General features: G+C 52.8%; 1 protein-coding gene and 1 non-coding gene across 3 annotated transcripts in view; both read right to left on the bottom strand.

Annotated features, from left to right (window-relative positions):
• Positions 1 to 5,937: 5,937 nt before the first annotated feature.
• Positions 5,938 to 6,009, bottom strand: TRNAT-CGU (transfer RNA threonine (anticodon CGU)). Its single transcript has one exon. It is a non-coding gene; the product is annotated as a tRNA-Thr (tRNA).
• An 8,579-nt stretch (positions 6,010 to 14,588) lies between these two features.
• Positions 14,589 to 27,993, bottom strand: part of RAB11FIP4 (RAB11 family interacting protein 4) — a 79,513-nt gene continuing 66,108 nt past the window's right edge. For both annotated transcript variants that reach the window (XM_058560316.1, XM_058560317.1), the window contains exons 6-13: positions 27,868 to 27,967; positions 27,477 to 27,580; positions 26,204 to 26,344; positions 24,045 to 24,126; positions 23,425 to 23,562; positions 23,191 to 23,349; positions 21,914 to 22,057; positions 14,589 to 20,711 (exon numbers count right to left, since the gene is read on the bottom strand). In XM_058560316.1, coding sequence (XP_058416299.1) covers positions 20,595 to 20,711; positions 21,914 to 22,057; positions 23,191 to 23,349; positions 23,425 to 23,562; positions 24,045 to 24,126; positions 26,204 to 26,344; positions 27,477 to 27,580; positions 27,868 to 27,967 — 985 coding nt within the window. In that variant the 3' untranslated portion in view covers positions 14,589 to 20,594. The remainder of the gene's footprint in view (positions 20,712 to 21,913; positions 22,058 to 23,190; positions 23,350 to 23,424; positions 23,563 to 24,044; positions 24,127 to 26,203; positions 26,345 to 27,476; positions 27,581 to 27,867; positions 27,968 to 27,993) is intronic.

Below are 27,993 nucleotides of genomic sequence, written 5' to 3'. Positions count from 1 at the left end.
CCAGCCGCTCTCCACCCAACACCTCCGTGGTCTAGTGCACTTTATACCAGCCCGCACCAAGTAATCATCTCAGACAGGCCCGGTCTCCAGGGCATTCATGCCACATTTGTCCTTCCTACAATGTAGTCTACCTCGTCAAGTCAGCCCCATGGCCTCTGCCTTTTTTGCCCCCCATAACTGACCACCAGGAGTCGGGCTCCTTAGCAAGCTGGGCTCAGAGTCCCCAAGGCAGGGGTGGGGATGCAGGGGTGTCATGGACAGTCGTAATGTCCTGGTCACCCTGCCAGATTGCCCCACACATCCATCTCCATGGCTGGGAGGGATCAACTTACCTCTGGGACAAAATCCCATAGAGCTGGAGGCACGGACCTTGTTCTCTGGCTCCCCTCTTTCTAGATGCTTCCTTAGGCTTTCCCTGGCTACCCTGTTTTAAACTGCAGCCCCCCAGGGCCGGCCCTGTGGCTTAGCGGTTAAGTGCGCGTGCTCCGCTGCTGGTGGCCCGGGGTTCGGATCCCGGGCGCGCGCCGATGCACTGCTTCTCCGGCCATGCTGAGGCCGCGTCCCACATACAGCAACTAGAAGGATGTACAACTATGGCATACAACTAACTATCTACTGGGGCTTTGGGGAAAATGAAATAAATAAATAAAATTATTAAACTGCAGTCCCCTTCCCCATCACTTCTTATCCTCCAATCCAGCTTGTTTTCCCGCCGTAGCCCTGTCCCCTCTAAGATGCCACATATTTTACTCATTGGAGTATATTCTGCCCCCCTGCTGCTGTTCTTTGCAGCAACTCCCAGAATGTAAGCTCCACGGGGGTGGGAATTTCTGTCTCTTTCACACATACTGTCTCCCAGCACCTGGCACATAGTGCACACTCAGTAAACATCTGCCGAGTGCCTCTCAGTCCTGCATACCCTGCCCTGAGAACCCAGCTTTGCCATTATTGGGTGGGCTTGGCTGCCCCGAACCTTCCTCAGGGCCCCCTAGGGCTGAGCCACAGACAGAGGCACTCCTTCAAAGACCTGTTGATTTCACCAGTGTCCTTTTGGAAGGTGACCACATCTCCCAAGGGCAGAGGGCCAACATTCACTGTGGCCTCCAATGCCCAAACCACTCAGGGTATTTAATATGAGCACCATGTTACAGTATCGAGTCTCTGCTAATAACAAACACCTGCCATACCTCCAGCAACACTTCAAGTGCTATGGAGCAGCAGGGCCAGAACGAGAAACCCTGGGCTTGGGGAGATGAAATGACTTACTCAAGGTCACTCTGTACTGAGCTCTTTCCACTCAATGTCCTCCTCTGGACCATCCAGCCTAGCAGATCTACTTCTACAGTCACGATTGTTCTGTGTTCTTTTCAGCTTCCTGCCATCAGTCAGAAAGAGCTCGACAGAAGACACAGGGATCCTAGTGACCAGAGGGAGAAGAGGGCTGCAAATAGTCTGAAGTTTTCTGTATGTGGCTATGGAATTCACGGGGCTTTTTTCTCCGCATCTTTTGCTCAGATGGCAATTTACAAGGATTGTGTTTCTCGTGGCCCAGATGGCTTGGACAGAGGGCGAGCCCCAGAGCTTGGGGGAGAGACAGGCTGGGCATGAAATCATTACTGCAGAAAAGCCACAGCGGGATCACTGGTCGTGTCAACGTTCGGCGCCTGTTTCAGTCCCTCACTCCTGTGCAACCTTCAGTAAGTCAGTCTCTGCCTCTGGGCCTCTGTTTTGTCACTGGCAAAATGGGATGTGATTTTCTGTGATTTCTCCCAGCTTGACTGCTCCGTAACTGCAGGAAGAGAAGTTGCTCACTTCTTTCTGTTGTTCGCCTTCATTCATTCAGCCAACATACAAGGAGCCCCTTTATCTGTCTAGGTCATTTGAGAAGAGAAGACACAACTCTTGCCCACAAGAAGCAGCAGAGGGGTCAATTCCCCACAAAGGAGTAGATTCTCTCCAGGTGTAATAATATTTCAGCCATGCCAAGGCAGTGCTCCGAGCTAGACTCAGTTTTCCTGCCTGATGGAGGTGGGGAGGAGGCAGGTGGTCTGACCCTCTCTGTTTGGGCTGCGCCCTCTGACCATGACGTAGGTGGTGGGCAGCTCCTGGGAAGTGAGGCCATACAAGAGCCCTACTGGCCTGAGTTCCAGCCGTCCCACTCAGGGGTCCCTGAAAGGCTTTCAGTGGGCAAGGTAAGTGCCTGGAAAGTGTGAGAGCCCGTAGTCCAGAAGAACCAGGAGTCTGTCTCCTGGGGATCCAACCATTGATGGTGTGAGTCTGTGTCCCTCCGCTGCCCCCGCAGCCTGAGTACTGAGGTGAAGCCTGGTGGTTGTGGTTGCTATGTGCTTTTCCTATTGATCAAGAGTGAATTCTCTACAGAGAATGAGTATATGTTTCTTTTTTTTAATATAATTTTTATTTATTTATTTTTTCCCCCAAAGCCCCAGTAGATAGTTGTATGTCATAGTTGCACATCCTTCTAGTTGCTGTGTGTGGGACGCGGCCTCAGCATGGCCGGAGAAGCGGTGCGTCGGTGCGCGCCCGGGATCCGAACCTGGGCCGCCAGCAGCGGAGCACACGCACTTAACCACTAAGCCACAGAGACGGCCCGCGTATTTGTTTCTTAATTCAAAATTCCACTTTACATGCAAGGTTAGAGGGACCAAGGGGAAAGGAAAGCACCCCTGGCTACTTAGCTGCAAACTGGATCATGATGCTTGAAGGTCAAAGATGACTGAATGAGGGCAGAAACACCCAAGATCTTGTGGTACTCTGGCAAACTCCTATTCATCCTCCAGAGCCCAGTCACGATGCCACCTCCTCAGAAAAGACTTCCCCAACCCTTCAACCCTTAGGGCTCTGTCTTCGTACCAGGTGCTGGAAACACAGACATGAGACACTGTCCCAGCTAAGGGGCGTCCCAGCTGTGGTGTGAGACACACAGAGGGCTCCCAGACAAGAAGCTGAGTGATTCATTACCTGGAGGAATCAGAGGTTTCTCAGAAGAGGTGATACCTGAGTCTTGCCAAAAAAAATTGAACCTGACTCAGATCCAGTGTCTGGATCCAGCCGCTAAATTGCAGGAAATACCGAGGACAGAGGAACTTGTTGAACTGCACCGAAGTTTGCAGTCAGCAAAGTCTAGACTGTGGAAACTCTGCAGATCAAACGGGCCAGGTTCCTCAACAGATGCGTTGCAAAGAAATGAAAGAGAAGAAAGAGAATCCTAGTGACTGAAAAAAAAAAAGCATAAAGGATATATCAATTTAAAAATGAACAAAGTTAAACTATAGGGTATAAAGATGCAAAGATGCACAATTAGGTGATAAGTAAAAATGCAAGGAAGTGATTACTACAAAAGTAGAGGGTATGGTTACTTCCAGCTGTAGGGGGTTGTGATTGGGAGGGGGAGCACATGAAAGGGGTTTCTGGGGTGTCTGGCACAGTTTTCTGACCTGGGTAGTGTTCTTCTTATAATTCATTAAGACATTCTCTTGATTTGTGTGGGGGTTTTTTTTTGGTTAGAAAGATCAGCCCCGAGCTAACATCTGTGCCAGTCTTCCTCTATTTTGTATGTGGGACGCCACCACAGCATGGCTGACGAGTGGTGTAGGTCCGCGTCCAGGATCCGAACCTGCAAACCCCGGGCTGAGTAAGCAGAGTGCGCAAACTTAACCGCTAACGCCACCAGGCCGGTCCCGATTTGCGTGGTTTTTGAATCTGTATTTTATTGTACAATAAAAGATTTCACAATATATACCTCCAGGCTCGAATATTGGACTAAAAGTGACAGCATGAGGCAAAATATGTATACTTGCCAAATTCTGTTTTTAAATTAAATAATATTCACTCACAGGAGGGAAGAGGCCCGACCTAAAGTAGTTTATATTTTTAAATATATTCTGGAGCTTTTAGCCACTCACAAATGGCTGTGTCTGCCTACGTGGCTCTCAAACTGCGGTACCAGAGGCCCTGTGTTCTGTTTGAGAAAGGGTGGGCAACTGGGGGGAGGTCTGAGCAAGGGGAAACTGGCAGGGGCGGGGCCTTGGCATCCCTAGTCCCACCCATCAGGGAGGAAGGATTGTAATGCTCTGGAGGGGGAGCCAGGGTCATGTAGGTTCCATCAAGAGGTGGCACCCACCAGGCCCCACAGCGAAAGGGCCTAACCTTGGCAGCCGTGAGAGAGACGAGTGGGGCAGTTTGAGGACCCTTGCTTCTCCAAGGTCCAGGCTCTGAGGCAGAAACTTAGAATTTCAGGCCACAAGGCATTTAGGAAATAAATTTCAAAACTTTCAAATTTTGAAGTCCAGGGTATGTAAGTGATTTAATAGAGGTCATGCAATAAATTCAACCTAGGGGTCCCCTTCTGCCTCTGCCCTCACCCCTTAAGCCAATGACCTACCTCCAGCCCCACAGAGGTGAGTGTGGACCTCTGCGGGCCTTCCAGGTAATTCCAAGACCTCTCCGCTCCCACGCTACCCTGGTGCTTGTCTCTGACCCACCTTCACTTCCACCTCCTCTCACCAACTTTGACCTGGGATCCATACTTGACCTCTGCCTCTGGCCCTTCACCTTTGGGGGCCCATGTTTCCCCTAACATCTGTAGGGGGGGGCCAACGTCTGTTGACCTCTTCTGTACCTTGACCCTCTTTTATTGATTTTAGCTTGGCTCATGCACCCTGCTCTGTTGGGGTGGAATTCTCTGCTCCAGCTACCGCAGGAAACTCAGTGTTCAGCCTCAAAGTTCCTTCTGATCAGGAATCCAAATTAAGGGATAGGATTCAAGGCAATATCCAGTAGTTCAAGACCTTTTCCCTTCCTACCCCTGAATATCTGGAATCTGCCTTGATTTGCACTTAGTAAGAATTCCATGATGACACTGACACCCTAGCTCAGCATTCCCTTCAAAAGCCGAGAGCATCTCTTCCATTTATTAGAATCTTAGGGAAAAGATCAATATATTTCCCTGCTGCCTGAGCCCCACATCCTGTCTTCTGATAACCCTAGACACCATCCCAAAGAGACTCTGCTGACATTCAATGCACCTGAAGCTCTCCATGGTCAACTGTGCAACAGGGCCTCTGGAAAGGTAATGTGATTTTTGGTCACATTAACAGAAGTATGGGATGTAGAATGAGGGAGGTGAAGTTCCATTAATGAGACTATATCTGGAGTAGTATTTTCAGTGCTGAGTGTCACAATTGAAGAAGAGAACAGACAGACTGGAGTATATCAGGAATGGGAGGCACTCAACATCATATCATATTAAATTGGGCTGTTTATTCTAGAGATGACTTGGGGAGTGTCATCAGTGGCTAGGGGCCAGATTAGAAGGATCACACAAACAGGCGCCAGACTCAAAGGGCCAGTTCGCAAGGGCTGAGAAAGGAATAAGCGAATGATGTGGTTGGCTCCCTAGACAAGAAGGCAGGCGGCGAGCACGGCGTGGATAACTCACATTCGAAGGAACAAACAGAAATCAGAAAATCGCCCTGGAAACTCAAATGCCCTTCCTGGAAAGTTGTCTCGCCTTCAAGACACGCAAAGCCAGCGAGACCAGACCCCCAAGCCCCGCCGCCCAGCACACACAGGTCGCTGGCGACAGCAGTGCCCAGCCAGGCCCTTCTGCGGGGGCCTCCGGTGACACAGGGCTCCCGGACGAGCCCGCCCTGCGCGGCGCGGCCGCGGAGCGGAGCTGCGGGGACGAGACGCAGCCCGGGCGAGCGCGCCGTGGCCGGGCCGAGCCCGTCCGCAGGGGGTCCCGGGAGCCCCGGGCACCGGCCCGGCCGGCGCTCGTGCCCGCGGAGCCTGGGGACGGGGAGGGACTGGAGGACGCCCGAACAGACCCTGAAAAGTAAAAAAGGCCACGTAGCGGAGGGACCGAACAGCACGCGTGGCGACACGGCAGCCTCACGGTCAACCCCATCCTCAAGCTGCAGGCACGGACGGGGTTCGAACCCGCGATCTTCGGTTTACGAGACCGACGCCTTACCACTTGGCCACCGCGCCTGACAGCCGAGCGGGCGCTGGAAGCTCTCAGTGGAGGGGAGGCGGCGCAGGCGCGGGGGGGGGCGGGTCCCGCCCGGCCCCGCCCCCGGCCCGCCCCTCCGGCCCCGCCCGCCGGGACCCTGCGCCCGGACCCCACTGTCGGAGCCAGTCGGGGCCGAGCCCGGGCCTCGGCGTCCTGCCGGCGGCGGGACCCGAACCCGCGGCGCCCCCGGGGGCCCGGCGCCGGCGGAGGGCCGGGAGGAGGCCGGCGCGGCGTCGGAAGGGGCGGCGGCGGGGCGGGAGCCCAGCCGGAGAAAAACCACGGCCCGCGGGAGCGGAAGCGGAGACCGCGGCCGCCGGCCAGCCAGGCCCGCAGAGTGACCTTGGCCCGGTCATTTCCGTCCGGTCGGCAGGTTGCGCGGGCAGCGCCGGCCGAGTGGACCCGGGGCCGAGGGGGCAGGAAGGGCGGTGCAGGCATGGGCCGGACCGGCCCTCGGAGAAGGCTGCAGGGGCCACGGGCGGTGACCTTCCCTCGCTGCCCCGCTGGAGCGGCGGTCTGTGTCCGCAAAACCTCCGCGGGTTGCTCTCGCTCCCCGCTTGCCCTTCCAGCCCTGGCACGGGCCTTGTCAGGAGACTCGAGTAAATATCTGTTTAGACAAGATGGCCTTGCCCAGGAGGAACCGACGTGGGCGCACAAGGAGATGCCCCCGGGATGTTCGTGGGCACAGTGCTAGTGGGAGAGAACTGGAGGCCACCTGGAGCCTGATAGTCTGTGCCTACCATGGAACAGTCGGTCCCTATAAAGGGAGTGATCTAGATTCAGAGCAATGGTTATCAGCGTAGATACGCGCAAAAGCACGTGTGATTTTAAAAAGAAAGGTGTAGGGCAACACACCGTTTATTAAAGTAAAGGGAAAAACATACCAAGTTGGTAAAAGTAAAAACGTATAGAGAGAGATTGACTGGGGTTTAGGGGATAAAGGGGAGTTTGTTGGTAATGTTTTGTTTCTATTCTATGAAAGAGGCAAAAAGCTGAAATGGTGGGAATATGGGTGCCTACTATGATACTGTATACTTTTTTGTAGATCTTGTATTTTCTTTAAATTAAAAAAAAAAAAACAAAGGAAATTAAGTCCCTCTGTCCTTGTTTGGCCTGTGGGCACAGCGATTGTTCCAGGAGAGGTGGGTGCGCATGGGTGGGGGAAGAAGAGCCCTCCTCCATGCCAGGGACAGGGGAGGGGGCACAACCAGACCAATCACACCATTGCCCATCCTGCCACGGCCACTGCCCAAGTCGTTCTTGCTTATTTGTAGAACTTCTTAAGAAGTACAGAGTGTGGAGATTTGGGAAAACCCAAGAAAGCTATTTTTGTGTGTGGTAAAAAACATGTAACATAAAATTTACCATCTTAACCATTTTTAAATGTACAGTACAGTAGTTTTAACTATATGCACATTGTTGTGCAACAGATCTCTGGAACTTTTTCATCTTGCAACATTGAAACTTTATACCCATTGAACAGCAACTCCCCTTTTCCTCCTGGCCCCAGCCCCTGGCAACCACCATTTTGCTTTCCGTTTTTAAGAGTTTGACTGCTCGGGGTACCTCATATAAGTGGAATCATACAGTATTTGTCTTTTTGTGACTGGCGTATTTCACTTAGCATAATGTCTTCAAAGTTCATCCATGTTGTCACACATGACGTGATTTCCTTTTTTAAGGCTCAATACTATTCCATTGTATGTTTCTTTATCCGTTCATTCCTGGATGGACATTTAGTTTCCTTCTACCTCTTGGCTATTGTGAATTATGCTGCAATGAACAAGTGTGCAAATATCTTGAGATCCTGTCTTCAGTTCTTTTGGGTGTATACCCAGAAGTGGAATTGCTGGATCATATGGTAGTTCTATTTTTAATTTTTTGAGGAACCTCCATACTGTTTTCTGGAGTGGCTGTACCATTTTACATTCTCACCAATGGTGCACAAGGATTCCGATTTCTCCACATCCGGGCCAATTCTTGTTTGTTTTTTTTATGGTGGCCATCCTAATGGGTGTGAGGTAGTGTTTCACTGTGGTTGGATTTCCTTGGTTGGTGATGTTGAGCATATTTTCATGTGCTTTTGGCCATTTGCATATCTTCTGTGGAGAAACGTCTATTCAAGTCCTTTGCCAAGGGCCGGCCCCGTGGCTTAGCGGTTAAGTGCGCGCACTCCGCTGCTGGCGGCCTGGGTTCGGATCCCGGGCGCACACTGACGCACCGCTTCTCCGGCCATGCTGAGGCCGCGTCCCACATACAGCAACTAGAAGGATGTGCAACTATGACATACAACTATCTACTGGGGCTTTGGGGAAGAAAAAAAAAGGAGGAGGATTGGCAATAGATGTTAGCTCAGAGCGGGTCTTCCTCAGCAAAAAAGAGGAGGATTAGCACGGATGTTAGCTCAGGGCTGATCTCCCTCAACAACAACAAAAAAGAGTCCTTTGCCAATTTTTTATTTGGGTTATTTATTTTTTTTGAGTTGCAAGATTTCTTTATATATCCAGGATATTAACCCCTTATCAGATACGTGGTTTGCAAATATTTTCTCCCACTCCATAGGTTGATTTTTCACTCTATTGATTTTTTCCTTTACTGTGCAGAAGTTCTAAGTTTGATGTAGGCCCATTTGACTATTTTGGCTTTTGTTGCCTGTGCTTTTGGTGTCATATCCAAGAAATCATTGCCAAATCCGATGTCATGAAGCTTTCCCCCTATTTTTTCTTCTAAGAGTTATATCAATTCAAGTCTTACGTGTAAGACTTTAATTGATTTTGGGTCTTTAATCCATTTTGGGTTAATTTTTGTCTATGGTGTAAGGTAAAGGTTCAACTTTCTTCTTTTGCATGTAGAAATCCAGTTTTCCCAGCACCATTTGTTGAAGAGACAGGAAAGTTTTTAAAAGCATAAAGAGGAGAATTCAAAGGACCTGTAGTCTTACCACGAGAGAGAAGCACAGGGCCTGCATTCTTGTGTGTATAAAACACACTAATTCATTTATTCTGAAATACATGATTTTTTCACATTTTAACAAATTAGAAATCAGGATGACAACTGATGACAGTTGACGGAGTCTTACAATTAATTGGGAATATTATTTTCCTTTTTAGTGGCATATAAAGTAACAGTTTTTTAAGTTGATGAATTTGATGACAGAGAGTATATATAACAGGAGAGTCAGATTCATATTTTCACATTTGTATATTTCATGGTGTCTGGATTTTTCTCACTTACCGTTGTAGGATGAGCATTTCCCATGTCTTTAAAAGTGGATCATTTCATTGATTGTAGCAGATGTAACACTCTGGTGCAGGATGTTGACAGTGGGGGAAGATGTGCATGGGGTTGGAGGGGTAATATGGGAACTCTCTGTGCTTTCCACTCAATTTTGCTTTGTACCTAAAATTGCTCTAAAAAATAGTCTATTTTTAAAAAAACACCTAAAAAAAAAAAAAAAACCACTAGAAGAACAAGATAGTTCTTGCATCCTTTGCTCTCTGACCCGCTCCTATGAGTCACAGCCAACTCCGAGCTGCACTGGCGCTGCTCCTTGGTGGGGTCACTGTGGGTCTGTCCAGGTCCACTTCTTAGCCCCGTAGGCCCAGGAGCCTGGTTTTATCCTTCTTCCAGGAGTGAGCAGCCATAAGTGTGTGGTCTACCTTCTGTTTTCTAAACTTACGTGTACCATTTTTAATAGAGCTTTTACGTTGGCAAAGATGCTCTGAAACTTGACCAAAAGCTGAGAGCTGGTTCTGAAACACAGAGCTCCTTGTGGACAAGAATCAGGCCATACCCACCTCCATGTAGTGCGGTAGTAAGAGCATCCGGTCATTCATTCCTTCAGCAAATCCTCATTGAGCACCTACTATGTGCCAGACCCTGTTCTCGGGGCTGGGGCTAGAGCATGAACTAAGCAGCACAGATCCCTGCCCTCATGGCGCTTCCGTTCTTAAACAAATAAGCAAAACATATGGCATATCAGATGGTGATAAGTACTAGGGAGAAAAATAAAGCAGGGAAGAAGAATAGGAAGTTCCAGAAGTGGGAGGGCGGGGTGTAATTTTAAATAGAGAGGTGTGGTAGATCAAATGCTGTCACAAATGCTTTGCAGCTTTTCCCATCCAGAGGTGGAGACTATTTCCCCCTCTTTGGACATGGGCTGGCCATCTGGCTTGCCTTGACCAATAGAAAGCAGCGAAGGTGATGTGTAAATTCTGAAGCTTAGGTCTCGAAAGACTGTGCAGCTTCTGCCTTCACTTTCTTAGCACCCTGTCCTGAGACTTCGTGTAAGGAAGGCAGTCTAGCTATTGGAGGATGAAAGGCCGTGAGGGGTCTCCCAGGCAACAGCCAGCACCACCTGCCAGACGGGTGAGTGTGGCCATCTTGGACCTTCCAGCCCAGCTGACCCTTCAGCTGAATGCGGCTGCATGAGTGAGCCAGGCACACCCAGCAGAGGAAGCGCCAGCCTACCTGCAAAATGTGAGCATAATACATTGTTCTTGTTGCAAGCCACTGTGTTTTGAGGGTAGTTTGTCACACAGCAATAATGGTTTATTGATATAGGAGGTTACATACCACTAACACACCTTTTGGTTCTAGGTTTGTGGGCTGCTGGTTATTTGCATGGTGTAGTTAAAACTTTTGCGTTGCTGGACAAATGTGGCAGGGGCCATGCCCAGTGTCCCTTCAGCAGCCATTTAATCTGTTTCCTCATCTGCAGAATGGGCGAGTTAGCTATTGGCCACAGCCCTGCGTTAATTAAAAATTGAACAACCCTCTTCATTATTCACTGCTAAAGTTAGCAGGGGAGTGAACTGCTGGCTTGACCCTTTTCCTTGGGCACAGTAGCAACCTGACACTTTTCCCTTTGGTTAAGTTTCACAATCCCTTGGCCAGCACGAAAGTTCTAAATTAAGACTGTTGTTAATAGGAGAAAAAAAGTCAACACTTAACTTTTTGGAGAGTAAATGGCCACATTTGTAGACGTTTAAATTAAGAATCCTTTTCATACTTAGGGTTAGTGCCATTTTGTTTTTTTCCTCTCTCTCTTCCCCTCCTCAGTGTTTAGGTTTGTTCCCTTTTCCTGACTTCCACTTGTTGGTAGAGTATTCACTCGTAACAAAATGCTTACAGGTGGCTGTGTGATTGATTTAAAGGGGCAGGGAGGGCTCACAGGTGGAGCACGGGATAGAAAAAATCAGGCCTCCTCAGAAGCCCCAAACAAGGCAGGGGCCTCAGGGAGCGCCACCACTAAGCAGCTACAGCCCTTGGGATTCTTTCTCTCCCTGAACTTGATCCTGCTGTCGTGGACGCCAGGATTCTCCACGGGGCTCCTGGACAGCAAGAGATCTACATGGCTGTGGTCAGAGGACTGATGGACCACGTCGCTCCCTAAGATGGGTCCTGCTTGGGAAAGACGGATCTTCAGAGAGGAAGCCCGGTAGAGAGGAAATTGTTGAAGACCTGCTGTTTTCATGCATCTATTGCTGAGTAACCAACTACCTCGAAACGTAGGGGCTTAAAGCAAGAAATTGTTGTTGTTCATGGTCCTGTGGGTTGACCAGGTGGTTCTGCTTCAGCCGGTGTTGGCTGGGGTGTTGGCTGGGGTGTTGGGAGGGCTGGAAGGCACTGGCCCATGCTGGCTGGGAACCAAGTTGGGGCTGTTGGCTGGGGCCTCAGTTCTCCATGTGGCTGCTTGGGCTTCCTCACGGCATGGCAGCTGGCCTCCAAGAAGGTGCACTCCAAGAGTAAGGAAGCAGAGGCTTCCTTAAGGTCTCTTAAGGCCAGAGCTCAGAAGTCCCAGAATGTCACTTCCACTGCAAGGGATGCATTTTTGCATCTACTGATCAAAGTAGTCGCAGGGCCAGCCCAAATTCAAGGGGAGGAGAAATAAACTCCATCTCTGCCGAGCGAGGAATGTACCTGTGTGGAGGGCACAGCCAGTACACACAGCAGTGCTTGCTCCCACCTCTCTCCAGAACAGTGAACTGAGTTGAATTGTGTCCCCCGAAAAGATATGTTGAAGTCCTAAGCCCTGGTACCTGTGAATGCAGCCTGATTTGGAAATAGGGTGTTTGCAAGGGTAATCAAGTTAGGACGAGGTCATACTGGATTAAGGTGGGCCGAATCCATTGTCTGGTGTCCTTATAAGAAGAGCAAAATTTAGACACAGAGATACACAGAGGGAAGATGGCCACATGAAGACAGTGCAGAGATTGGAGTTGTGCAGCCACAAGCCCAGGAACCACCAAGGGTTGCTGGTGACCATCAGAAGCTAGGAGAGGCATGGAACAGATTGTCCCTGAGAGCCTCCAGAAGGAACTAACCCTGCTGACACCTTGATTCCGGACTTCTGGCCTCCAGAAATGTGAGGGAATAAATTTCTGTTGCTTTAAGCCACCCGGTTTGTGGTACGTTTTTACAGCTACTCTAGAAACTAAGATAATAGAGGAGAGACTTTGATAAGCAGGCTTTTGGGGAAGATGTCTTGCCTCCCGAAATTCAGATTATGATTCTGTAAGCACGTATGGATCCTCATCTGGTGCCGTGATATATGCTACTCAGTAACTCCTCCTCACAACTCTGTGGGTAGGAACTGTTATTTCCCTTGCTTTACAGACAGGGCCACTGAAACTCAGAGGGGTGAGTGACTTGCTCTGTTGCACAGCAGGAGGTCATGGAATGGGGGTCCAAACCCAAGCCTCTGATTTCAAGTCCAGGAATCTTTCTACGAACACAGAGAGGGTGCTTAGAAAATGTTTAATGGCTTGGTTGTTGTGAAATGTCAGCAAACTGGAAGTTTAACACTGGGGATCTTTAGCAATGCCCTGTCCCCACCCTGGTCCCCAGGACACCATTGCGCTCTCCTCCACTTCCTTGACTGTACTGAGTTCACCTCCATGTCAAGTCCTTTTCAGGGCTCCAGATCTCTACACACACCCCAAGGCAGGGTGTAAGGGACCACAGCTTCTGGAAAGGCCAGCAGTTTCTTCTGGATAGCTGGGGTGGGGAAGGCAGAATTTGTCTCAAAGAAAGTAGTGGCAAACTAAGAAGCAATCTGCTTCTGAAAGTGGGGTGCAAGGCAAGCGCTCAGGAAGTGCAGACACCTGACTGGCAGCAGAGGGCCCTGGAAAGGGTAGGGAACGGGGTTGCCAGATAATATAGAGGATGCCCAGTTAAATTTGAATTTCACATACACAATGAATAATTTTTTAGTATTCCATGGGACATACCTAAAATGAAAAATTATCTGAAATTAAAATTTTACTGGGTATCCAGTATTTTTTTATTGATGTTTCAAGTTTATAACATTGTGAAATTTTGGGTTGTACAGTTTTGTTTGTCCATCACCATATATATGTCTCCCTTCACCTTGTGCCCACCCCGTACCCCCACTGCCCCTGGTAACCACAATACAGTTTTCTCTGTCGATGTGTTGGTTTATATTCCACATATGAGTGAGATCATACAGTGTTTGTCTTTCTCTTTCTGGCTTATTTCACTTAACATAATACCCTCCAGGCCCATCCATGTTGTTGCAAATGGGATGATTTTGTCTTTTTTTATGGCTGAGTAGTATTCCATTGTATATATATACCACATCTTCTTGATCCAATCATCAGTCGAGGGACACTTAGGTTGCTTCCACTTCTTGGCTATAGTGACTAATGCTGCAACGAACACAGGGGTGCATAAGCCTCTTTGGTGGATATCCAGTATTTTTATTTGCAGAATCTGGCAACCCTAGCTGGGAAGGAAAGAAGGCATGTTAGGAGGATGGAGAGAATAAAGGTCCAGGAGAACACACAACTCCCAGGGTTGGAAGATGACTCCGAGCCCAGGAGGCCGTGTAAACACAATGAGTGGGGGACCATCTGCTGGTCCTGGCCAACCCACGGCACAAGGGCCTGTGTGGGGAGGTGGCGGCCTGCTCCTGCCTGTCCCATGGGCCTGGGCCAACAGGGAGGGCAGGCTCATCTCCGGATGCTGGGCCTGGGTGACCTGTGCATCCCTTTAACACCTAGAATCCCATAATATTAAGAGGAAGGGCAGACAAGGAGAGGGCAGAAATCTGGGGGTCTTGGTCACCCAGCATCAAGCCACCTTGATACCCAGGCTTGGCAGGCCCAGTGCTGGCAGCTTGGTCTGAAATCAGGCTCGAGTGGAGCATTTGGGCCCGGGACCCAGGGGAGTCATGGTGGCTGACATGGAGCAAGATGGCACTGGGACCCCAGTAGAGTGACCAGAGCAAGCTGAGAGGACCCTGGGAGGCCCTTGCTGGGAAAGGAACATGGTTGCAGCGAGGACAAAGTTTTCAAACATCATAATCCTGTGGCTGGAATGGTGGTGATACAGGGGTTCCTGGGATCCACATCTCCCCTCCTGGGGACAGCAGGCTAAAATGAGCATCTGCAGGGTGACCCCCTGCCCCACCCTGCCCCTAGACGACAGCACCAGCCACCCTGCTCTTCCTTTGGGACACTGTCTGTCCCCAGGGGCCCTGGAACCAGGCCTCACCTCTTCCACCCACCCTCCCCCACCACAGAAACTCACCACCAACTCAGGCAAGAAAACCAAACTGTTTATTTACACCTTGGTCTGTACATGAGAGTTCCCGAAGAAGCCTGCCTCTGAGAGCCTGCTCCTTTTTGGCTAGAAGCAGGCTGGAGGTGGCGAGATGGGGACCCTGGGATGCAGTCTTGGGGCCTCACCCCACTCTCACCACCCTGGCGCCTGGAGGTGGAAGTCTCATCCCAGCCCCAATGCTAAGCCTGCTTCCTGATGGAAGCTCCTGGGGTACAAGACTCAAGTGGAATCCTGGAGAGTAAAAGCCACTAGCAAATCCTTGGGCATGAGGCCATGTGTACAGCTTATTTCATCCGGGCCCCGGAGACCCAGCCAAGAAAGCAGGAGGAGCTGGGACAAGGGCAGCCAGCGGGCTGTGAGCGAGTCCTCAGCAACGCATGGTCCCATGGCAGTCCTGCCATCGTCCGGTATTTAATGGCACCCGGGTCTGAGCACCTTCGGCAGACGAGGAAGAGCTTGGCAGTTGTTAACAGCAGGCAGGGCCAGCAGCGGGAAGCCTCTTCCATCTCCCTACTTGGGGTCTGAAGCTGTTCTAGACATCAGATGGTGGTGGCCCTGAACCCAGGCCCAATGCCAAGCCCTGGGAGCCACAGAGCTGGAACTTCTTCTGGGGGCCGGGGGTGCATCCTCCAAGGGGCCCACAGAGCTGCTGCAGACCCATGACTGGCACCCTAGGTTAGAAAGGTGCACTCTGCTTTCTATCGATATTCACGCCAATGCAGGAAGAGGTTTGTGGGAGAAGTTACTTTACACAAAGTTACCCTTTTCTGGTGTGCCTAAACTAGCTGCAGGCTGGACGAGGGACTAAGTGGGTCTGAGGCCCCCAAGCTTAAGACCATAGTGAAAAAGTTCTGTACCGAGTTACCAAGACTGCATGGCTGACAAGCACAGGGGAAGCGGAGGCCGACCCCAGGGGTAAGCGTGCTGGGAGATCTGGCCGGGGAGCAGACCCTACATGGTGGAGGCACGTGGACACCAAGGGGACGCTATGTACACATTTACAGGGCTCAGGAAGGGCCAGGGTAAAGGAGAGGCTGTAGAAAGGGAGGCAGTGGTGACGTGGAAATCCTGTACAGTGGTGACAGGGAAGAAAAGGCACAAGGATAACGACCCCAAACCATGCAGATGAAACAGCCTGTGCAGCACAGCAAAGCAGAGGGTCCCGGGAGGAGGCATGGTCTCCCTGGGACAACAGCACTGAGATCTTGCAGGGTTGGCCCTGGGATGCATTCCCGGCCACCCCTCTGCTGGTGGCTCGGGGCTGACTTCCCTCTGTTACAGTCACAAGGAAAGAGAAGGAGCCTAGAAGGTCGTCATGTGGTGTCACGCTTTGCCAGGATCCACGCGTTTAGAAACAAGCCTCTCTGGAAAGCAGCCTATTTTCCCAGGTAGGCAGCAGAGAGTGTGGCTGAAGGGCCTCAAGAGTTGTCCTGCCACGCAGGTATGGCAGACCCAGGGTTCCGGCCTCTCCGGCTCCCTGGCCTTTCATGCACCTTCAGAGCAGGACAGCAGGACCCGGAGGTCCCTGGGGTCAGCGGAGGGAAGGGACTTGCTCAGAGTCACCAAGGAGGCCGCAGCCTCTCTATAGCCTGAGGCCCCCCAGCAGGCACACCTCAGTCTCACCAGCTGAAGCATCACCTTGGAGGGGCTGCCCTAGTCCCAAAGGAGGAGAGGCTGGGGCACTGCCAGCAGAGAAATCCTGAATGGTCCCTCCCCTCGATCTAAATCTAGACCTTTAAAAGAGCCCCTCTAGACCTGCTGGGCCAACAGTCATTTCCTTCGCATGGTGACCACCCAAAAACTTGCCCTGTTCCCATCACATCCAAAGTTAGTGTTCAGGTTTAAATTTGCTAATGCATTAAACACATACCCACAGAGCACAAAAAGGGGGCTTAATTTCCGCCGGATCCACCAGGTCCCACACTGGCCCCTGGAGGCCTTTGCCAGTTATTAAGTCCCTCATTGGAACAAAAGAGCCCACACTGTGCCCTCCTGACCACCAGAAATGGCCGGGGCAGAAATCGGACTCGTCAGTGGACTAGCGCCTGGAGCCTCCAGGGAGTGGGCGGGAATGCTGGTTTGGCTACTAACAGCAGAGGAGCTGCGGTGACCCTCATCCACCCAGCCCGAAAACAGATCAGAGGCCCACAAGGCCAGTGTCCCCTCCTGCCAAGTTTGCGACTAGATGACTGCTGTTTCTGAGGCTGCTTTCAGGGAGACAGCCCTGCTGTCAGCCCCCACCCACTCTGTTCTACTCCCACTCTGTAACGCGCCGGTGGCTCATACATCCCAACACGCGCCGCCCACTGACACCATGGGCCCCAGGCAGAGACCTGCCCACTCAGGCTGGATCCACCAGCTCCTGAAGACATCTGGCCTCCCATCCTAGGAGGGAGGGATCTGCTAACTTCTTACCATCCAACATCATAACAGGAAAAGCCACCAACATCACAACAGGAAAAGCCACCGACACCCCAGCAGGAGAACTGGCTGTTACCCAGCACCTGGATTAACAAATCCAGCAGCCGTTTCCGCCCGTCTTCTCTACCTCTGGCCAGCAACCTTCTAGGATGGGGGTCACCACCATGAGCTGCACATTAGCATCACGGGGGCGGGGGGGGGGCTCTCCAAACACCTGGGTGCCTGGGCCACACCCACGACAATTAAATCCGAATCTCTGGGGGGTGAGCCCAGCCAGTGGAAGTTTTGAAATCTCCCCAGATGCTTCCAATGCACAGCCCAAGTTGAGAACCACTGTTTCAGGTCCAAGTGCTCTGAGAGGTTTTTGAGCTTTGCATTTTTAATAGGTCAGAAATAAAATAAAGATAAAGAAATTTCCCTCTGACAATTCTCAAAGAATCTACAAATTTAAAATAAAATGACGTGTCTAACTCTGGCCAATTCAAAATTTAAAAAAAACTTTTTTTACTAGAACTTTATTTCTTATACCTTCCTACAGAATAGGGCCTGGCTAAACCAGAAGATGCTCCCTTTTCTAGTAGATACTGTGTATAAAACTCACTCGCTGGTTTAGCGAATTTTGTTTGGCTTCCGATTGAATTCGAGGAGAGCCCAGTGTCACATCAAATGTGAGTCTGCTGCAGAACTCCCTCCCCAGGGCCCCCGAAACACCTCTGAACTTCAGACAAGTTACTGCTGATCCTTACTTGGTAGAGGTGCCAGGTTTAGCAAAAACAAAAAACAAAACCCACACAGGACACCCAGTTAAATTACAATCACCTGCGGAGGTCTTAAAACATTCCCATGCCTGGGCCACACCCCACACCAATGAAATCAGAACCTCTGGGAATTCGGCCCAGTTATCAGAATTTTAAAAATCTCTCCATTTTAAATATGTCCCAAGTATTGCATGGAACATACTTCTACTAAAAATTATTTGTTGTCTATCTGAAATTCAAATTTCCCTGGGCATCCTGTATACTATCCAGCAGCCCCACTACCGAGGGAGAAGGGCAGAAATCTCAACTGGAAACAAACAGAGGAGGCAGAAAACACGCAAGAGAGCACGGTCGGCCCCACCTGCGCCCAGAGTCAGGACAGCTCTGGAACCTGCCCAGGGCTGTGGGTTGGGACCCTGGGGTATCTGCCCCCTCAGGCTAGCTTTCAACTCAGAAGAGCATTGAAAAAAGCTAGATGATCTTAAAAAGCCAATTGGACAGACTTTATAAGATGTATTCCAGCTGAAGTAAAAATGTTGGGTTTAACTTGAGGCGTGTGTGACATGGAATTCAGTCCCATTATAAAGTCAGCCCTCTACCAGAGACCCCACGCACTGCACCGGGTCCTGAGAGGCCTTTCAGACTGGGTGCTTCCACAAGTCCGTCCCTGTGGCACCCCCTTCAGGGCGGAGGCGGCAGAACGCTGCAGGCTGCCAGCTTCTGCTGCCCGCCTTCCCCACGGCAGAAATTCCTTCCCACTTTGTGACTCGGTAACTCAGGCCTCTGCGGCCTCCTCTGGAATTCCACATCAGTGCAGCTAAAGAGCACGTAAAGTTTTACATATAGACGGCTCAACCCTGGGGCGAGCCCCCCGCAGACCAGGCCCCGGTCTGCCTGGCCTTCCTGCAGGACTCCTGATGTAAAACCCAGACCTAAGCCACATCCTGATTTGTCCTCTTTCCTTTCCTCTAATTCGTGGTCACTCCTTCCTATGAGCAAATTCTCAAGAGACCCACTCCTCATGCCTGCCTTCCACTGCTGCTGCTTCTCAGACCCTTGGGGGAGCCTAAGGGTCCAGTGTCCTAAGGAGCTGAGAGACTCCCAGAAGACTGACCCTTGCCCTAGTCTTGCTGGGGTGGGTCGCCCCAAAGTCCTGGATTAGACCAATGCAGCCCCATTATTTGCAGCATGAAACAATTCCATGCGTATGCTCAAAAAGAAATCACGAAATCCAACCAACAGACAGGCTGACTGGGGTGGAATGAAGAGCAGTTCTGGCCACGGCCCCGCCTTTGAGAGCCGGGAACACACCTAAGTCCCCAGAGCCCCTCTGCACCCTCTGCCACCCTCTCCTCTCTGCCTACACCCCTCCATGCCTCTCCCCAACATGCCCAGACTTTCCTTTTTACATCAGAAGTACTGAAGAAAACAAGAAACTGCAGGGGAAAAAAGTAAGACTACACACGTTTATATGAATCTGGATTAAGGCAACGAATCACAAGCCACATGAAATTGACACAAACTGGAAAACTAAAAGTACCATATCTACTCCCAGCTGCCCGGAACAGAAGATCACATTAAAAATCCAGAGTGGGTTTCCACCCCCTGTCACCCAGATGGAAGACTAAGGTTTTCCTGCGACTTCCCCCACTGTCGCCCACCAGTACAGCGCTGATCCCCCTGGTGGAGATATAGGGGTGTTGCTGAAAGCTGGAACGCAGGGGCCTCACCACCGAGCCAAGCCGAGCCCAGAGCTCCAATTCTGAACATCCAACCCCCAGCCTGCCATCACCAGGCCGTGCAGAGAACAGGGGCTGGTGAGCAAGGCCCACTCTCAGTCCGAGGAAGCCCTCGAGACCCTCCACCCGTGCCTGTCTCTCATAACACAGCCATGGGGAAGGAGGATGGAGATGTGCGCGTGCTCCTCCCCCAAATCATGTCTTTGGTTGCCCGATGCCACACGTGCCTTAGACACCCCCGTCCCCCAGCCCTCTTCTCCTTCCTTTTAATCCCTTCATTTTATACCCAAGTGAGTGCCGCTTATTTTCCATTGTCTTAAAAACAAAACAAAACCAGGAAGGGAGAGGTAGGGAAGCAGGGCTGGGGAAGTGTACGGAGAACTCTGAAAATGCCAGGAACTCTCGGAATGAAAGCCGCCCCGTGCTGGCTCCTCTGCAGGCCCGGGTCCTTAGGACACACAGGGCACAAGCATCACAGGGGCTGCCAGTGGGGAGGAGGCTCGTGAGGGCCCCTTCCTCCTCTCTGAGCTTGAGCACCTGGGCTTGAATGGGGGCAAAAGAGGTCAGCAAGGACACAGCTGTTGGGCATTCGAACTCCTAGAAAAGATCATAATTTTGCTCCCAGTCCCAGGGGAAGAGGGCTGGGGGGGAAAGAGCCTGTCTCACCAGAGTATTTCTTAATCCTTCTCCCCAGAGGTAGAATCATTTTATCCAGTACCTGAAACACAAGCTTCCAGTTCTTATTATTACAGTAACTCTTGATGGCAGACCTGGTCTCCTCCCACCTCCAGGACCCTCTGCCCCCTGCAAAGGGACCACAAAGTGCATGGACAGTGACCCGTGCAGATGTCCCCTACAGCCATGGCCGCACGCTCACCCCTTGCTGTGTGCACGGCCTCCCCACATACACACCAGCACACGTGACATGGTGGCTAGAGATACATTTACAGTGTGTGTGTGAGGCCCAGCCTGGGCCTCATCCTCAGACAGGGTCTGCCCCTTGGTCCTGGGGTCCGGGGAGTCTGGGGGTCCCGAGGCTGCTCTGCAGCTGGCCCCCTTGTCTCAGTGTTTGATCTCGAGGATGGAGGGGTTGTGGTCCAGGATGGCGAGGATAATCTTGTCCATGTACTGCCTCAGCCGGAAGTTGATCTCCTCCTGCTCCCTTAGGGCTTCCATGAGCTGAAGGGGATGGGAGAGACAGTCAGGGCCTGGGCCTGGGCTGGGTTTGACGGAGCCGATTCCCAGGCTTGCAGTGAGCCAGTGCCCAATGACACAGGGGCTCAGGAGACCCCGGGCAAGGCGGCCCCAAGCCCAACCTCAGCACTTGATGCCAGGACACGCATCTAAGGCAGCGGCTCAACTCACACGCAAGGGGTGTTACATATGCAGGTTCCCAGGCCCACGCCTAGAGATTCCGATCTAACCGGTCTACGGAGGGGCCCGGTGCGGGTAACTTTTTGGTAAAGGTTGAGAACACTGGCCAAAGGCATTTATAATCAAGACAGACATGCAACGTCCCAGGGCCCTAAGACTTGAAAGGCTGCCAGCTGTTTCCTCTGCCTGGAAGGGCCCCCACCCCACCCCCCGCCCTGCCACTGTCCTTCTCCAGGTCAATCCCTGCTGTGTCCTTTAGGATGTAACTGAAATGCCTCCTCTGCCCCCCAGGCTGGAGGCAGGTGCCCTGCTCCCGAGGGAGCTCCTGGAGGCCAGGTCAGCTCTTAGCTCTGAGCTAAGTGTAAGCTGTCCTGAGCGCAGTGTAAGGGGATCAGTGACTGTCTGACGATTCATGTTAAAATATAACCAGGGTATAGTGGAGGCCTAATCTCCTGTAACCACACCTTGGTGGGGCAGAGAGAGTGGGCTTTGGTGCTAGAGACCTGGGTCCCCCTCCCTCCACAGTAGGTGATCTTGTGTCCTGGTCTCCCAATCTGTGACATGGAAGTGTCCAGAAAGCCTCTGAGTCGTCAGAAGATTAAGTGAAGACACGCTGCGAGCAGGTGCTCAAGAAATGCTGGTGTCCTTCCCTCTGGGCTTGGGGGAGGGGAGGTGCCACCTCCCCCGACTACACGCTGATGAAATCAACAGGCCATTTCAGCACCTTTCGGGCAGAAGTGAGACTCGAACTCCACTCTGCTCCCAAACCCGTGCTCTTCCCACCACACGCAGGAAATCAGAGCTGATTTAACTCCGCCTGCAGCCACCTCCCCTCCCAGCTCTGTCCTGTCACTCAGGGTAGCTGCAGAAGGGGACTCTCAGGGGCCAGGCCCTGGGCTGCCATTCCTGCCCTGGGCAGCCCAGGACTCATCGTCTCGGCAGGTGGGGCTGGGCAGCACTCACAGAGGAGGGGCCAGGCCCCAAAGCCAGAGCGAGGGGCCCGTTACCTCATCGCGAGAGGCTGTGTCTATTTCCGCAGCCAGAGACTGGGCTTTGGTCTGGGTGGCAAACAGGTTCTTGGCTTCGTAGAGGCTGAGGCTCAAGATCTGTCCATTCAAGTCGTCGTTCTGATCCCGCAGCTTATGGTTCTCCTGTGCAGTAGGACAAAGGCAACGTCAACTCCCAGAAGGATCCAGAACCCACCAGAACCCACTTCTCTGCATCCACTGTCTCCTGACTCCCACCAGAACTCTCCCCTCAGGTGTGTGTCACCCTCAGTTCAGGACACCCATAGATGATGTGGCCTCTGCCCGGCTTCAGGGGGAGGAGGGCTGGGTCCTGGGAGGCCATGGGGTTCTGAGGAGGAGTTACAGCCCTGATCAAGGGAGCCAGGTTTCCAGACAGGAGCACGGCTCCTGACCACCCATGCCCCTCTAGGACGAGCCCCTGAGGCCCTGTGTGGGGACACCGCCCAGCCGGTGGCTCTTTTCCAGCCTTGGCGCTTGGTGAGGAAAAGAGATGCTCTGGTGTCTCTGGGCTGGGAGGTCGGCTCACCTCCTCCTACAGCCGGGCTCAGGAATCTTGCTCCATGGGAGTTCTGTCCAGAGGCCGGCCTGCAGTGCCCTGTCCAGACCCCACGTACCAGCCCCATGCTCTAGCTTTCGCCTAAAGGCTCCTAACTGCTCATCCTGGGGACCTTGGGCACCCCTCGTGGATGAGGAGAGGGGCTGGGGTTTCAGGATGGCTGAGGGAGCACGACCACCAGCCACTCAGAGGTGTGATTGATACGGCAGAGTCTCCCGACCCCGGTGGAGCTGAGCTTCACTCATCATCACTCCCCAGCTTGGTCACTGCCCCTCCTGATCCCACTTCCCCTGCCCCCCAACCTGGTCTCCAATTACGGGAGTGCTCCCTAGGGACCATTTGAAATGGAATCTTGGGCTCGGGGTCTGCTTTGGGAGAACCCAACACGGTTAAGGCACTAACGTGTGGTTGGATAGTCTCATTCTCCACCCACGTGCCAAGGGCAGAACAGTGGTGTCTACTTCCTTTTACAGACGCCAAGGAAAGACCCTGGGATTTCCATCAGACGTAGCCTAGAGGCGAGCCGTCTTCCCGAGCTGTGAGACGGGGACGAGCAGCCCTGACAACCAGGACAGCCGAGAGGAGAAGACAGGACCAGGTGTGGGAAGGTGGAGCTACAGCTCTCGGCCCCCTCACAGGAAACCCGCGGGGTGGGGACTTGGACACCTTATCCCACCAGACGGAGGCTCCCAGGGCCCACCTGCTTGAGCCGCTTGACTTCATGCTCTAGCTCCACCTCGCGGGCCCTGGCGTTGAACTCGCCCAGGCCCGAGGATGAGCCGCGGCCCCTGCCCGGCCGCTCGCAGTCCAGCTTGTACATCTGCAGGTGCTCCAGCTCCTTCCGCAAGTCCTCGATGAGCTGTGCGGGAGAGAGGCTGGTTGGCGGGAGCAGGGGTGCGGGAGGGAGCCCTGTGCCCTCCGGCCTGGGACCCACCTCCTGCGTCGCCTCCCGCTCCTTTTGGAACTCGAGGCGGTTCTGCCGCAGCTTGTCCATCATGCGCTTGTACAGGTCCATCTCATCCTTGAGCCGCAGGCTGGTGTCCTCCAACCGGTCAGACACGCGCTGCCGCTCCTGGAGCCGGGAGACCAGGTCAGGGAGAGAGGGTCCCCAGAGGGGCGCATTCCTCCCCAGGGACTTCGCGGGGGTCTGGGCCAGACAGCCCTGGTGGACAGGGCCCTCCGAGTCACAGCTTAAAGAAACAGCCAGATCCGCTAGGATTCTAGAAACAGCGCTAGGAAAATCTCAGGCCTCTCAAGTCCTTCTGTGACGCCAAATAGAACTTGAATAGAAGGTGGCAGCCCAAACAGAAGCTAACCTCTTTCTCTCTCTTATTTTCCCCTTATACAAGGAAATATACTCCCTAGAGAAAATTTGGAAAAGCAGAAACATAGAAAGACAAATTATCCATATTTTGTTGCCTTTTTTTTTCCTGCTAGGGCAATTTTATCAGAATTTCAGAAACTAGAAACTAAAGGCCTTCGATCGCCAACACTGCCTTTCTCTGGATTCAGCTCAAGACCCAAGGGTGAGCGATGCCTGGACCCGCTGCTCACCTCATCCAATTTCTCAGTTTGTGACTTGAGCCGAGTCACTGTCGTTCTCAGCTCGGTATTTTCTTCCTCTAATTGCTGCACCCTGGGGAAAGAAGGGCAAAAATGTCAGAAACAGAGATTATCTTACAATGGGTTGACAATTTGCAGTGATTCTCTGCTCCCTGGAGGAGGGAAGATACCAGACAGCAGCAGAGAGAGAGAATATGAATAATTGTTCTAAATGATAATAAAGCCTTGAGCTTCCTGTCATCCAAAGCAAAATGGTAAAGACGCTGAATTGCCATTCTTATTTTTTTGATAAAAGGAAACACATTTGCGAGCAAGAACATAAGATTCTTTTTGCATGCGTCCTTAGGGCCTAAAACAACACAGAGGGGATCTTTTTCTGCTAAATGAAGAGAAAGTCTTCCTGTGGCTGTCTGTGACGGGGCTCCCCTGTTAGAAGTCACAATTTGAAGGCAATGACCATATGTCTTTCATTCTCCCCCAGTGTCTCACCAGGGCTCTTCCCCACTGAGCGCTCACTGCAGCTACCTCAGACATCATAGGCATTGGTTCTGACAGTTGTCATCCTCCGTGTCAGTTCACAAGGGACTGTCCTAACAGGATGCCAGGAGAAGACAGAGCCCGTGTACCCACGTTGGTTTTAAATGACCTGAGAAGAGGGCAGGGGAGTTGGGCTGTCTGTCAGCGGCACCAGAACATGGCAGGGTCATCTCTGGCACGGTTTCCTGCACAGCAGTCCCTCTCCTTCCCATTGCCACCTCCTTCCTGGAGAGATGGCTTTCTGGCCTCCACTGTCCTCTGGGCTCCCCAGGAGAGGTCCCAGGCCAGGGCCGATGAGGAATTCAGACCCACCACCCATGCTCTGACCAGGCCACCTCACAAGGGACTTGAGATGGTGGAGGATGTTAGGAGCAAAGCACACCGCCTGACTCTGGGAGCACCATCTGCATATTCTCCGTGAACAGCGCCCCCTGGAGTTGGGCAAGGGGCACGGGTCAGGAGACAGTTCCCAAGAAGGCTGGCTTTCTGTGCTTTGGTCTTTGGCCTACACTCATACCGTCTTCTTCCACCACCCATGGCCCAGCCACCTCTCTCAGGCCAGCTGTCAGAAGCAGACTGAGAGCAGTGATGCTTAATGAGGTACCAGCCTCCAGAAACAGATGCAGAACAGCAGCTTCTAGAACAGGAGTGAAAACTTAAAATGAACCCCTGGTCGATCAAGTTAACAAAGCAGGTCTCGGGCACAGGGGAGTTGGAAGGTCTCCTCACCAAACTGCACAAGGGCCTGGCCCCCCAGTTCCCTTTGCACCTGCTTGACCTCAGCAGGCAGGGAAGCACCTGCCCACCAGCCATGAGGTACAAGGTAGGAGCCCACCTCCTCCCCACACACCCGAAATCCCAGGCTGGGCCTAGCAGATTCCAAGAAGGCTCAGCTCAGCGACTGGGGTCTCAGGCCGTCTGAGGAGTGCGGGGGCAGCCGTCCTCTCTGCCAGGGACCCAGGTGTCGCCCCTGGCCTGGGTCAGCAGGAAGGGCAGTCCTGGGACATCCTCACAGCCCTCACCTGTGCACAGTGTTCTGATGTGCATTAGCTCACCTGCCCTCACAGTCACTCTACAGGCAGGGAGGGATAACAGATGGGGAAACTGAGCCCCAGGGAAGTGACACAATATGTCCCAGGTCACGGACTAACCCACATTCCCACGTTAATCCTCCTCTCCCTGCCTCAAGTTCTAACAGCTACACCCAAGGCACAGGAGCCCTTAACACTGGGGCCTGGCTTTTCCATTTCCCTTGGCCCCTGGGGCCCAGGGTCAGTGGAGAATCTGACAGCAGAGGGCGCTCCAAGCTTAGACATTAGTCCCAGCCCAGAAATCAGGGCAAGACCACTGTTCTTTACCTTTTCTCTTGTTGAAAGCCACGTGTGTTGTTTCCAGTTTTACCTAATATGAACAACGCTACTGTGAACATTCTTTTACACACTTCCTAGAGAACACGTCCATGTGTTCAGGTATCAAAAGCAGAATTGTCAGAACACAAGGCTTTCCCTCTGGCTCAGTTTCCCTATCTATAAAATGGGGCAGCACCTGCCCCACAGGGCTGTACGAGGAGTGTGGGGCGTAGCAGCGGGCAGAGGCTCTGTGGCAGGGCCCACCTGGTGTTGAGCAGCTCGATCTCGGTGCTCTTCTCCCTCTCCAGCTTGCTGTAGGCCTCTCGGTGCCGCCGCACCTCCTCCTCCAGGGCCTGCTCGGCCGTGGTCTCCTGATCCTTCACCATCTCCTCCAGCTCGTGCACCCTGAGCAGAGGCAGGGACTCCAGTCCAAGGCAAGCTCTCGCAGCCTGTATCTTCTCATCCCAACCCAGGCTGCGACCGTGGGGAGCCCCGAGACCCTGAGTCACTAACACCCCTGACTGTGGGAGGTGGCGGTGTGTTTGCCAGGCCTGTGGGCCAGTAGCTTTGCTGACAGATGAGTTAGGGACCCCAGGGCACCTAAGGAGAGGTGTGTTGGCCATGCACGCCATGGAGGGGCAGGCCTGGCAGTGGGTCCGGAGCGGAGCAAGGCACCACCCAAGAAGGTGGGACTCCCAGGGCAGGCACAGGGAGGGAAGGCAGGCCTCGCCATGACTGGATGAAACGGCCCTCAGGTCTCGCCTCCTCTTTTTGCTCTATCCTTCCTTGCCAGTAGCCTTCTGATCCATAATTCAGCTTCTGCCTAGAGGCCCAGAGCTTGCCAGACCCGGGAAAGGGCCAGGCCCCACTGTGGGTGTTATAACCCCACTACTGGTGGCCTAGCTGGTACATCAGTCTGGGACACATTTCACTGACAACAGTCCCTCCACGAGGCTGACCTTCTGGAGTCTACAAAAGGGCCTACCTTTGGGCCCCACAAGGGTGAGGACTAGACTCTGGGCGGGGATCAGTTTACCAAGTTTCAGGCCATGTCGTGAGGACAGCTCAACTCTAGGTGCACCAGCTTATTGCAGACAGCACTGGGGAACATCGTATTCAGCGGGCCTCCATCGGGAGGAGGGCGCAGCAATGCTGGAGCTCTCCCCACTTGTAGCAGGTGTGAGCCCCTGACTCACACCAGCCTCTCCCTCTGCAGAGCTTGGCTCCAGGGAGGGAGGTCGGGCCTTCATCAGTGTAGGACAGACACAGGAGAGTGGATCCCCACTCCTGCCTTAGACCTGCCCTGGGGCTGCAGACCTGGGGGGTCAAGGGCAGGCTCCAATCTGTCTCCCTGTCCCCAAAGACCTGTCCTCCTGGATACCCTGCATGGGCAGCGTCACAAAGCAAGGAGCTGATGCATCACAGACCCTCAGAGCTGCAAGGACACACAGGTTACCTCCTCCAGCTTCCCTCAGGGGCCTTACAACAGGACAGTCCTCTGTTCCCCAGAGCCACAGCCGCGGCCCCAGCCCCTGACCTGTGCACCAGCTGTGTGTTCTCCTGCTTCAGCTTGCTTTTCAGGTCCCCATTGGTCAGGCTGTCATTCTCCAGTTCCGTCACCTTTTTTTCCAGGAAGCTCACCTGCAATCGAGGGGCAGAGATGAGGGTGGAGAAAACCTTTGAGTTTGTAGGACTGAGAACCTAAAACCGTGGGACTGACGGCCAGGACCTCCAACTGACCGTATATGCAGAGAAAGGTCATGTTTGGTGGGGGTGGGGATGTATGTGCCCATGTGATTGGGGCCACCTACCCCCAATCCTGGGCAGGGACAGGGTCTCCCGAGGCTCCGGAGAGCAGCCGGAGCGCTCCCCACTACCCCAGGGAGCGTGCACATATTAAGCCCCTCCTCTGCCTACCCAGGACCCACCTTCTCCGTGATGTCATTGTCACAGGAGTCAATGCTGTCCCGGAACAGGTCCTCGGTGCTGCCGTTACTGCTGCTGAAGTTGCTGCTGTGCATGAGCTGCCTGCAGGGGCGGAGGGAGGCACAGCT

The sequence above is a fragment of the Diceros bicornis genome, chromosome 18 (assembly GCF_020826845.1).
Source record: "Diceros bicornis minor isolate mBicDic1 chromosome 18, mDicBic1.mat.cur, whole genome shotgun sequence".
Lineage (NCBI taxonomy): Eukaryota > Metazoa > Chordata > Mammalia > Perissodactyla > Rhinocerotidae > Diceros > Diceros bicornis.
Note: the sequence above shows the minus strand (reverse complement) of the source record. Positions and strands in the feature narration are given on the sequence as shown.